At 42.2% G+C, this 11,534-nt stretch overlaps 1 protein-coding gene across 1 annotated transcript; it reads left to right on the forward strand.

The window, feature by feature from the left end:
• Positions 1-2,498: 2,498 nt before the first annotated feature.
• LOC138361712 (uncharacterized) lies at positions 2,499-3,254 on the forward strand. Its single transcript, XM_069320898.1, has one exon. It carries the CDS (start codon positions 2,499-2,501, stop codon positions 3,252-3,254), a length of 756 nt encoding a protein of 251 aa, XP_069176999.1.
• The last annotated feature ends 8,280 nt before the right edge of the window (positions 3,255-11,534 follow it).

Below are 11,534 nucleotides of genomic sequence, written 5' to 3' on the forward strand. Positions count from 1 at the left end.
ACAGTAGATGTCTGACTCTGGACGGGAAGAGAAGAAGACGAGGAAACGGAGGGTGGAGACAGTAAGTAGAGTGGACCAATGGATTGCAGGCGTCCAAGGAGGACAGCCTAGCCAAGAGGTGCCAGAGAAGTCAAATCGTTTATGAGAAGATCGTGTTTCTGGAGAGTTGTGAGCCAGATGTTGCAAGGTGCAACGAATTAATTGTAGACTCCTAAGAGAGTATATTGGTTGAAGAACGAGACAGTGTGGTGGCGGATGTATTATCCCGAGCTTTGCCACTGGAATAACTCTCAAAAATAAGGGGAGGGGAGTGTTATGATCTCAGCCTGCAGGAGAAACGAGTCTCCCTCCTTGAGAGTTATTCAGCAAGCCTGACCTAACTAAAAGTTCTAGCAAATATTGAGGTGATAACCCATATGTAAAATGGTTGCTTGGATATGTATAACAGTTTGTGATTATGGGCAATGAAGAAGAAAACAGAGAAATGACTGGCGAGGAGATGTGGACATTTTGCTGGAGGCGTGAGGCTCGCTTCCGGAGGACCTTGACCTCACTTGAGTGCCAGACATCGCAGGGAGAAGCCGCGCTCCGTTGAGCTCCCGTCAGAAGGGAACCCCTAGTGATATATCTCTAAGAGAACAGAAGAGTGCAGACGTGCCAGCTGTGGAATTGAGCTGAGAACGTTGTGGTGTCAAGTCTTGGACGGAGAGGAGAGTTTAATAAGCTGCTCAGAGGCATTTTCGTGGGCTGTGTGGAGCGCCCTGACCAGACGCCGTCAGAGGGAAAGCGCCCTCGATCAATTAATCTGTGGTAAGCACGATATACGCCAGTTCATAGTGATCACTTGTAGTTGGTCGTGTGCCCAGCGACAGTAGCGATGTTTATTTTATAAGTTAGACATGTTTTAATAAGGCAGAAAGCCTGAAATAAGAGAGTGGAGAGGGAGGAACACGGAGCGACGTCCGCCCCCTCTGAGCGCTGGTGGACGACTGAGGGAGCCTGGCTCCTGATGGAGGAAGACCCTCCCAGCGAGTGAGGACCGCCGCCAGGCGAGGTGGAGTATGGACCCGCCCAAAGCGGGGGAGTCCACTCTCACTGTATGTAGAGGACAGATAGAGGTTTGAGGCAAGCATATTGTGTGGTTATTTTTGTTTATGTGTTAAAGGGGAATATTTTATTGGAGTGTCGATGGGTTGCAGGTTTGTCCTTGGGGGAAGAAGTTGCTGAGGACTTCGAAGCCAGCACAGATGAAGTAGTTGATGAGACTCCAAGGTAGTGGAGGAGAGGACCTCGAGCTGTGAGGAGAAGCAGCTGTGAAGAGGAGTGTCACATGCTTCTGTAGAGGTGGAGAAGCACCATAGTTGCTCGAGGAAACTTCATGGTGTAGCAGCCAAGAGAGCTGTGTGGAGGAGCCTAGCAGAAGGGTGAAGCACCGTAGTTGCTCAAGGAAACTTCATGATAGCAGCCTGGAGGAGCTGCAGAGGATCCTGGTAGTGAAACCCGGAAGAACCTAAGGATATTAGGGTAGTGAACTTCCAGAGGTGGAAGGGGAAGTTCTGGTGGATTACTTATAGGGAGTTGATAGTGTTTGGTTGTCATTAGCGTGCAAGACGCAGTGAGAGGTGAGTGACTGTTTGCAGTCTTATGTCAAGGAGTGATTTATTCTGAAGCTTAGAGTTGCAGTCGTAGGCTTGATTACCTACAGATGTATGTGCTCGAGGACTGACAGTGATCGATTAATCATTGTTGTGTATCAATGAACATTTATACTGATATATGTTATTGCATTCAAATGCTGGTTTTCTATATATACATTACCTTGCTGATAGTGCAACAGTGTATGTAGGCTTGATCAACTTGAGGAGGTTAATAGTATCAGGTGGTGAACCAGGAGATAGGATACCACTTGATAAGCTGATAATAGAGTTCTGATGGTGTTGGAGTGCAACCTGATTGTGATATTATAGAGTATAGGATTCATTATTATTATATGTGTGTATGTATCGTGTATGTGCTTTGTCCAGTAAATGTGTCACAATTTGCTGGTGTTTGCCCTTGTCCTAGTGAGACTTCCCAGGAGGTAGTAAAGAAGGAGAGAGAAAGAGAGAAAGAACCAAGAACCACTCCTGTGGACAGGGTAGGAGGTAATACTAGTAAGTCATAGGGGATTGAGGAGATCATATCTCATAAGGAGAGAGTGGGGAGTCACAGCGGCTCGAGTGGGTGTGTGCACGTGACAACGAGGCTAAGTGTTGGAGCCGCATCCCCTAAACGTGTGACGTTGAGCCCCTCTCCAAGAGCCAGAAGCGCCAAGGGTGATCTCCTAGAGAGGTATAAGCACTCTACCGAGTTGTGGGTTGGGTTGTCCGTAGAGAAGGATCAACGACGACAACACCAACCAACCCACGACTATATAATAACAGTCAACGGTTGATTACTTTGAATTAGAGGATTTATTACAAGTTGCTGAAAGTAAATTTGCTCATATTAAGCAACACATGAATTTGTATTTGACCGAACTGCAATCAACCTCTATAGAGAGTAGTGAACTTGATGAGGTTATAGATGAGTTAGCTCAGTATGAAGAAGATATTCGAGTTAAGCTTCTACCCTATAAGAAGCAAATTGCTAAAAACAAGCTGACAGTAACTTCCACTGTACGTACAGATCCTGAGGTTAAATTACCTCAAATCAACATACCCACATTCTCTGGTGATGAGAACGAAAGTTGGGATGATTTTTGGAGTAAGTTCTTAGATGCAGTAGACTCTAAAACTAACATTCCTCAAACCACCAAATTCACATATTTACAAGGCCTGTTAAGAAAGGAAGCCTTGAAAGTAATCTCCAATATAACACTGACCAGTGATGGTTACGCATCAGCTGTACAATTGCTCCAAACCAACTACGATAACAAGGAGAGAACTGTTACTGTCTTAGTTCAAAAATTGCTAGATTTACCCTCTGCTAATAATTCTGCAGAGTCTCTCCAAAATTTCAGACTAGAGTTAGAGTCTTTACTCAAGGCCTTAAGGCTTAAAGTCCAAATACAGTCAGCCGAATGGATGACTAAAGTAGTTGTTAAACGAAAATTAACAAGAGAAACTTTAGATAAGTTGTGTACTATTTACAATACGACCTTTTTGACTCTGAAAGAAATCACAGAAGGTCTACATACCTTAGTCGAAAGACAAAGAGCCAATCAAGACGGGGAGAAAGTTACAAACTCCTCTACTAACTCTCATCGTAGCTAAACTCAAGTTGACACTTCTATCAAACCTAAACAGACTTTAAACAAGTCTAATAAATTTACATCAAAAACTACTCTATCCACTGGGAAAAGAAGTGGATATGTAGGTACATATTCGGTGTCTCCTTCTGAGATGACCCATGACTTGTCTAATAAAGAGAACAAGTCAAACAAAGAGAGAAAGTGTCTGCTCTGCAATCAAGGGCATACTGCATACCAATGCTCAGTTTATCCTACTTATAATGCTAGGATTAAAAGGTTACAGGAATTGCATAAATGCACTAGATGTATGGGTCCTCATGATCCCAAGAAATGTGCAGTACCACTACGTACTTGCAACCGTTGTAAACAGGGTGTACACCACTACGCCTTATGTAGGAAATCTCCTACACCAACTATGACCACTGGAGAGAATTTTACTAATTCTACTTCAGAGCAATATTGTAAAGTACATCACGAAGTGAATGTACTCGCTACTGAGTCAGGCAACAGTACAACCTTGCCTACCGCTCAGATTAAATTAATAAACCGAAGATCTAGAATTAACAGTAGAGGTCTCTTTGACCAAGGTTCCCAAAAAACCTTCATCACACAACAGTTGGTAGATGATTTAAATTTAAAACCTACCAAAAGTGTGAAGTTAAACATTTCTGGTTTCCTATCAAATAGTGGGCCACGTGACTACAAGGTAGTTAAATTACTAGTTAGACTAGGATCCTCTGCTAGCCCAATCCATGCGGTGGTAGTGGATAAGATTCCTACGGACCTGCAGGTCACAGGATTAGCTCGCACTGCGAGACACCTTAAGCGAAACCGCATGAGGCTAGCGGATCATAAAATAAATTCCGATTGTCTCACAGATATTGGAATATTAATCGGCGCGGATCATTACTACAAGTTTATCACTGGATGCACTAGGCAACATGGTATGAATTTGTTGTCGTCCGCAGGTGGCAAATTGCTCACAGGACCCGTGCTTTTCAGACAAGGTCCAGCGCCCACAAACCAACAAACCAATAATGTAATTGTGGCGTGACTAGGCTTAGAGCAGTCACCCCAACGCTTCAGGGAAATAGCCGAGGACATTGAGTCTGACCCACCGATACATCGTTTGTGGTATTTAGATACGTTAGGCATCATCCCTGAGCAACCAAGTCCTGATGATACATGGACTTACCAACAATATCTGGATACAGTTGTCTACTCAAATAAACAATACTGGGTAAGACTTCCATGGAAGTTAGATCATCCCCAACTTCCAGTGAATTATTTTATGGCAGCCTCACAATTGCGGTCTCAATTAACACGACTGCAGAAGCAGCCAGAAAAATTAACCATGTATCACCAACTTATCCAACAACAACTTAACAACAAGTTCATTGAAGTTGTTGAACACGATGACCGAAAAACAGGTCATTATTTACCACACCATGCTGTGGTGAAAGACTCCCTGACAACACCTATTCGTATTGTCTTTAATTGCAGTGCTAAAGTAAAGCCTAATAGTGTGTCCCTAAATGAATGTCTCCAAACGGGACCTAGCCTAACACAGAGGCTACATGACGTATTGTTACGATTTCGCACAGGCATTTTTGCCTACACTGCTGACATCAGCAAAGCCTTTCTCCGAGTAGGATTGCAGGAGGAAGATCGTGACTACACAAAATTCCTCTGGTACAAGAATCCACTGGATCCTAACAGTGAAATAATCACCTATCGGTTCGCCTCTGTATTATTTGGTGCTACGTCCTCACCGTTTCTTTTGCAAGCAACACTAGACACGCATTTGAGGAAATCAGACAGTCCTTATAAGGCAACCATTAGCGACAACTTATATGTCGACAATTTCCAGGGGACAACTAATGACCAAGCTGATCTGGTAGAAATCTACCATGAGGCTAACCGTGAATTGTTAGGAGCTAATATGCCTCTACAGTCATGGGCCTCAAATAATAAACTGCTTAACCAGTTAATTGAGAAAGAATTTCCCGATTATCAGGTACCCAGTAACTTAAAGGTTCTAGGCGTGGAATGGAACACCAACACTGACGAGATGAATGTCAAGTCAATGCAAACTGATAACTCAACCCTTACCATGAGAACACTGCTCTCATTTGTCAGTCAACCATTTGACCCTTTAGGCCTACTTAGTCCTATATTAATAAGGGGCAAACTCCTAATGCAGGAGTGCTGGCAACAACATATGGGATGGGATGATCCGTTACCAAGTGAGTTACAAACCAAATGGCAAATACTCTCAACGGATTTTAATCAGTTAGGTGTTTTGAAATTCCCACGTAATGCTTCAGGACCAAACTTACCCACCAATTTACACGTTTTTTGCGATGCCTCTGGCAAAGCATATGGCGCAGTAGCCTATTTAGTTAACAGTGCTCAGTCAATTTTACTCACATCAAAAGCAAGAGTTGCTCCCATCAAGAAGAGATCCTTACCTCAGATGGAGTTGACTGCATTGCTAGTGGGAGTAAGGCTGGCCCATTGCCTGGCAAAGACACTCAGTAATATCCACTTTGGTGAGATTGTAGTGTGGTCAGACAACGAGGCAGTCTTACAATGGGTAAGAAACAATAACAACAAGACTCCTTACGTAAGTAATCGCGTCAGGGAGATTCATGATTTATCCGCAGGTTATAAGTTTAGACATGTCCCTACTAAGGACAATCCTGCAGATTATTTGTCAAGAGGATTGACATTTAAACAACTTGTCAAATCTTCGCTGTGGTTCAACGGACCTTCATGGCTTGTTGGTGGTCAGTGGCCCAAACAAAAGCCACAAGTCATAGTGACCAGTATCACCGCTCCCATGAAGGAACCAGAGCCTCAACGAACATTGGCCATTGATCCTCATCGTTATTCCAACTTAAGCGAATTGTTACGAGTGACTGCACACGTGTTTGATTTCCTCTCTAAAGTAGGAATACGACACAAATTTCCCAATCCTGTTCACTATTGGATTAAGCGGGCGCAGCAAGAGACTTACGGAAGCGAATTTGAGAATCTTCCGGATAAACTCACTAAATCTCTGGGCATCTGGTACGATGTCAACACTCATAACATACTACGATGTGGAGGACGTTTGCTACATGCAAAGATTGACTTAGACACTAAGAACCCAATCCTTTTACCTCGCCACCACATCATAACTAAACTTTTTGTCTTACATCACCATCAATATGGTACCCTACATGGTGGAGTTTTAGATACTCTCACCGACCTTAGACAAAAGTACTGGCTTCCTCAAGGTCGTCAGACTGTTAAGACCATTATTAAATCTTGTGTAATCTGTAAGAGATACGACGCTAGAGTCTGTCCTTACCCAGGACCTCCGCCACTCCCAGAAGAGCGAGTAGTTCATCTTCGTCCATTCGAAACCACTGGAGTAGATTATACAGGAGCCTTACTTCTCACTGGTAACCCAGATAATATACCCTTGAAGGCGTACATTTGTCTCTTTACATGTGCTACAACCAGAGGTGTGCACTTAGAGGTCACCCCAGACATGAGTGCTGAAGCTTTCATTCAAGCTTTCCGCAGATTTGCTGCCCGTCGATCATGTCCTAGATTAATGATATCAGACAACGGATCTAATTTTGTAGCGGGAGAAAGTTGTTTGCGAGAAGTCTGGAACCACCCTGAAGTGCAATCAGTCTTACAAAGAAGACAATGTCACTGGAAATTCATAGCACCAAGAGCCCCTTGGCAAGGTGGGTTCTATGAGCGAATGGTAGGCACAGTCAAAAGATGTCTAAGGAAAACGTTACACCGACAAAAGGTCAGTTACTCAGAACTCCAAACTATTGTTGTGGAAATCGAGGCACGAGTCAATAACCGCCCGATCACCTACCTGTCTGATGATTACACCCAGAGAGAACCATTGAGCCCCTCTCACTTGATTCATGGGGGTCTACTGAGCCCTCTCATCCCCTTAGCCGAAGAGGACCCCGTAGACCCGTCCCATGTGACCAGAGGAGACTTGGTGGAAAGCTACCAGCATCTTTCTAGAGTTATTAACAGGTGGAATGAGGTGTGGACTCGAGAATACCTCACAGCTCTACGAGAGTACCACTACGGAGCTTCGAGCCCTTACAATAAGGTACAATTAAAACCTGGAGACCTTGTACTAGTCGACAGTGATGGACCAAGGTCCGAGTGGCCTATAGGAAAAATCGTCACCATTCACCCAGATCGACAAGGTGTCCTAAGAGTGGTTAAGGTCTTATGCAAAGGCAACACTACTCTAAAAACTTTAGAGAAGCTGGTTCCCCTAGAACTGACTGAACAAGAATACCAGTCAGATCCAGCTTCCCCAGTAATTTCAGAGGACAATGAATTTGTTCCTCCAAGCAACCGTCCCACTAGAGCTGCAGCTCAACAATGTAGGCGGAATTTACGAGCCTATTATTACTCTGAAGAAGAATAATTTCTTTCATTTCCCACTTAGAAAACTGTGCTGATACTATGATGTGATATCACGTAACGAAACATTACACGTCACTGTGACCCAAGGTATCGCATCACTGTAGATTCTGTTAGTTTAAATTGGGAGAGTTAAATTTTATAAATATTGTGTAGGCTACAAACAACATGTTTCAGTTGACTTGTGAATAACAAGACTCAAATTCTTGTAAGTCCTTGATAAATCCGGGACGTTCGTTATGTGTGTACTAACATACTAACATATTAACATACTAATGTATTAATCTTAATATCACTTTGGGATAGGTCAGTACAACACAGTACACTGCGACCCTGGGAATCCCCCCCCGGAGTTATGTTGGATATTTCCAACATCAAATACAGCATTGTTGTATTCTCATTACTTATTACTAACCATACTAAATATTGTAGTAAGTAAAATTAACAACTCATAGAATTCTCTTGTACTAATAATTCATCTGTGCATTAGGCTAGAATTCTCACGTCACCTGACGCCAGTATTGCGTCAGATTTCTTTACAGTAAAACACATTATATTCAATTTGTGTGAGAATTAAATACGATTCTCCATAATTAAAGCATTCTGTATGACAACTGATTGCAGACGAATTGTTCTCTAACTAAAAGCCGAATAGAGCGTTAGAATTATACCGTCTACCTCGCGATAGTGTTAACGTCATCAATGAATGCCATGGGGAGGCATTAATTCCTCTCTCTTATATATTTACTATTCTTAAATAGTTAAATAATAATATTTCGTTCCTCTAAATAATAAACCCGTCCAGTCTTTAGAGTTTCAAGCGCGAATGCGAGAAATATTAATGTTCAAGACAATAATTTGTGTCATGAACGTCGACTCGGCGTGGGTTGGGGGACGCCATTCGGAGTCGGGACGCGGACACGTGCAGAGCCGGAAGGAGGCAGAACCGCACTTACCGTATTCAAAAACGACGCCATTGCCCAGCAAATCGGGCAGGTGTTATTCATCCGCAGATGAAAGCCGCCACTGTGAGGCGTGAACGACCTTGAAGATAATATCTTCAACTAGTGCTGGTGTTAAAGAGGGACCCTAGACTTGGTTCCTGACGACACGTGATCAGCCAGCTTGAAACGCATCAATCCAGGATAGGTTCACCGGAGCCTGGGATGCGAAATTACGGCAATCTTAATACTTATACAGTGCCCACAGCTAAGTACCTTTTATTTGATGCATCATTTACAGGTTTAATAATAGCGGGGTGATTGCGCGTCACGCGGCGAGATAACACCTAATAACAGGTGATTAGAATTCCATCTGTAGATATCAATAATCTTGAATATGAATTGAGTAGTTAAATCAATTGCTACTGGTAGTTATTTATCTTGCATCTCGAGAGACGAATTCCTCATGCTGTCTTCTCCATGTTAACCGTGCCATTCATCAGTGTACCAGACTTGGAGCTTAAGAGGACTTCCAGGGTTATCTAAAGGAACCTACTACAAGCTAAGGCTTATTTCTTTTTTTCCATATTCTAGCAATTTTATACATTCAGAATGTTTCAACATAATGTGTGATTTACTGTAACTCATTGCTATACTCATATTCATGTCCTGCTTTATATGAATAATATTATATTCAACATTATTTATAGGATTAGATTATTATTAATTGAATTAGTGAACGAACCACACTGATTCCTGGACGTACTGACCTCCAGTAATAACCCCCCAATGTAGGTGTTTGAGGTTTGTTTCTTTAATAATACAGCCCATTAATTATTCTTATGATCATACTTTCTAGTCTTATCCATAGTCACTGGTTTTCTCTAGAATTTTATCTAATGATCTGAAATTCTCAGTTTCCTTCTTTTCTTTAAAAGCGGGTGGTCCTTCGTAATTTAATTTACTATTTTAATTATTAATTAATCAGAATCAAGCCCAAATATCCCACATATGCCAAGTACTGAAAGCGGCGTTTGGTCACTTTTATCCCAAACCTCCCGCCTGTTTTCAAAATATCCCAAACATCCCAATTTCGAGGCCTGAGCCATATTTTGGAGCCAAATACTGGCTCTCTGCACGTATTTGCAGTTTCATATTACGACTTTTTATACTCAACATATGCCAAGTCCTGAAAGCGGCAGTGAATCACATTTTGCACAAACTCCCCTGCAGTTTTCGAAATATCCCAAATATCCCAATTTTGAGGCCTGAGCCATATTTTGGAGCCAAATTCAGGCTCTCTGTACGTATTCGCAGTTTGAAGTTACGACTTTTTTTATACCCAATATATGCCAAGTGCTGAAAGCGGCATTTGGTCACATTTGTCCCAAACCTCTCTCCAGTTTTCAAAATATCCCAAATATCCCAATTTTGAGGCCTGAGCCATATTTTGGAACCAAATTCTGGCTCTCTACATGAATTCGTAGTTTGATATTACGACTTTTTATACCCAACATATGCCAAGTACTGAAAGCGGCAGTGAGTCACATTTTGCACAAACTCCCCTGCAGTTTTCAAAATATCCCAAACATCCCAATTTCGAAGTCTGAGCAATATTTTGGAGCCAAAATCTGGCTCTCTGCATGTATTCACAGTTTTAAATTACGAATTTTTATCCGCAACATATGGGAAGTACTGAAAGCGGCGTTTGGTCACATTTGTCCCAAACCTCCCTCCAGTTTTCAAAATATCCCAAACATCCCAATTTCTAGGCCTGAGCCATATTTTTGAGCCAAATTCTGGCTCTCTGCACGTATTCGCAGTTTGAAATGGCGACTTTTTTATACCCAACATATGTAAAGTACTGAAAGTGGCATTTGGTCATATTTGTCCCAAACTCCCCAGCAGTTTTCAAAATATCCCAAACTTCTCAATTTCGAGGCCTGAGTCATATTTTGGAGCTCAATTCTGGCTCTCTGCATGTATTCGCAGTTTAAAATTATGACTTTTTATACCCAACATATGCCAAGTACTGAAAGCGGCGTTTAGTCACATTTATCAAAAACCTCCCTCCAGTTATCAAAATATCCCAAACATCCCAATTTCGAGGCCTGAGCCATATTTTGGAGCCAAATTCTGGCTCTCTGCACGTATTCGCAGTTTGAAATTGCGACTTTTTTATACCCAACATATGCCAAGTAGTGGACTTGGCAGTGAGTCACATTTTGCACAAACTCCCCTGCAGTTTTCAAAATATCCCAAACATCCCAATTTCGAGGCCTGAGCAATATTTTGGAGCCAAATTCTGGCTCTCTGCATGTTTTCGCTGTTTATAACTACGACTTTTTATACCCAACATATGCCAGGTCCTGAAAGCGGCAATTAGTAAGATTTTGAACAAACTCCTCTGCAGTTTTCAAAATATCCCAAACATCCCAATTTCGAGGGCTGAGATATATTCTGGAGCCAAATTCTGGCTCTCTGCACGTATTCGCAGTTTCATATTACGAATTTTATAACCAACATATGCCAAGTACTGAAAGTGGCAGGAGTCACATTTTGCACAAACTCCCCTCCAGTTTTCAAAATATCCCAAATATCCCAAATTCGAGGCCTGAGCCATATTTTGGAGCCAAATTCTGGCTCTCTGCAAGTATTCGCAGTTTGAAATTGCTACTTTTTTATACCCAATATATGCCAAGTGCTGATAGCGGCGATTGGTCACATTTGTCCCAAACCTCCCTCCAGTTTTCAAAATATCACAAACATCCCAATTTCGAGGCCTGAGCCATATTTTGGACCTAAATTCTGGCTCTCTACATGTATTCGCAGTTTGATATTACGACTTTTTATAGCCAACATATGCCAAGTCCTGAAAGCGGCAGTGATAAACATTTTGAACAAAC

The sequence above is a fragment of the Procambarus clarkii genome, unplaced genomic scaffold (assembly GCF_040958095.1).
Source record: "Procambarus clarkii isolate CNS0578487 unplaced genomic scaffold, FALCON_Pclarkii_2.0 HiC_scaffold_649, whole genome shotgun sequence".
In the NCBI taxonomy this organism is placed as follows: domain Eukaryota; kingdom Metazoa; phylum Arthropoda; class Malacostraca; order Decapoda; family Cambaridae; genus Procambarus; species Procambarus clarkii.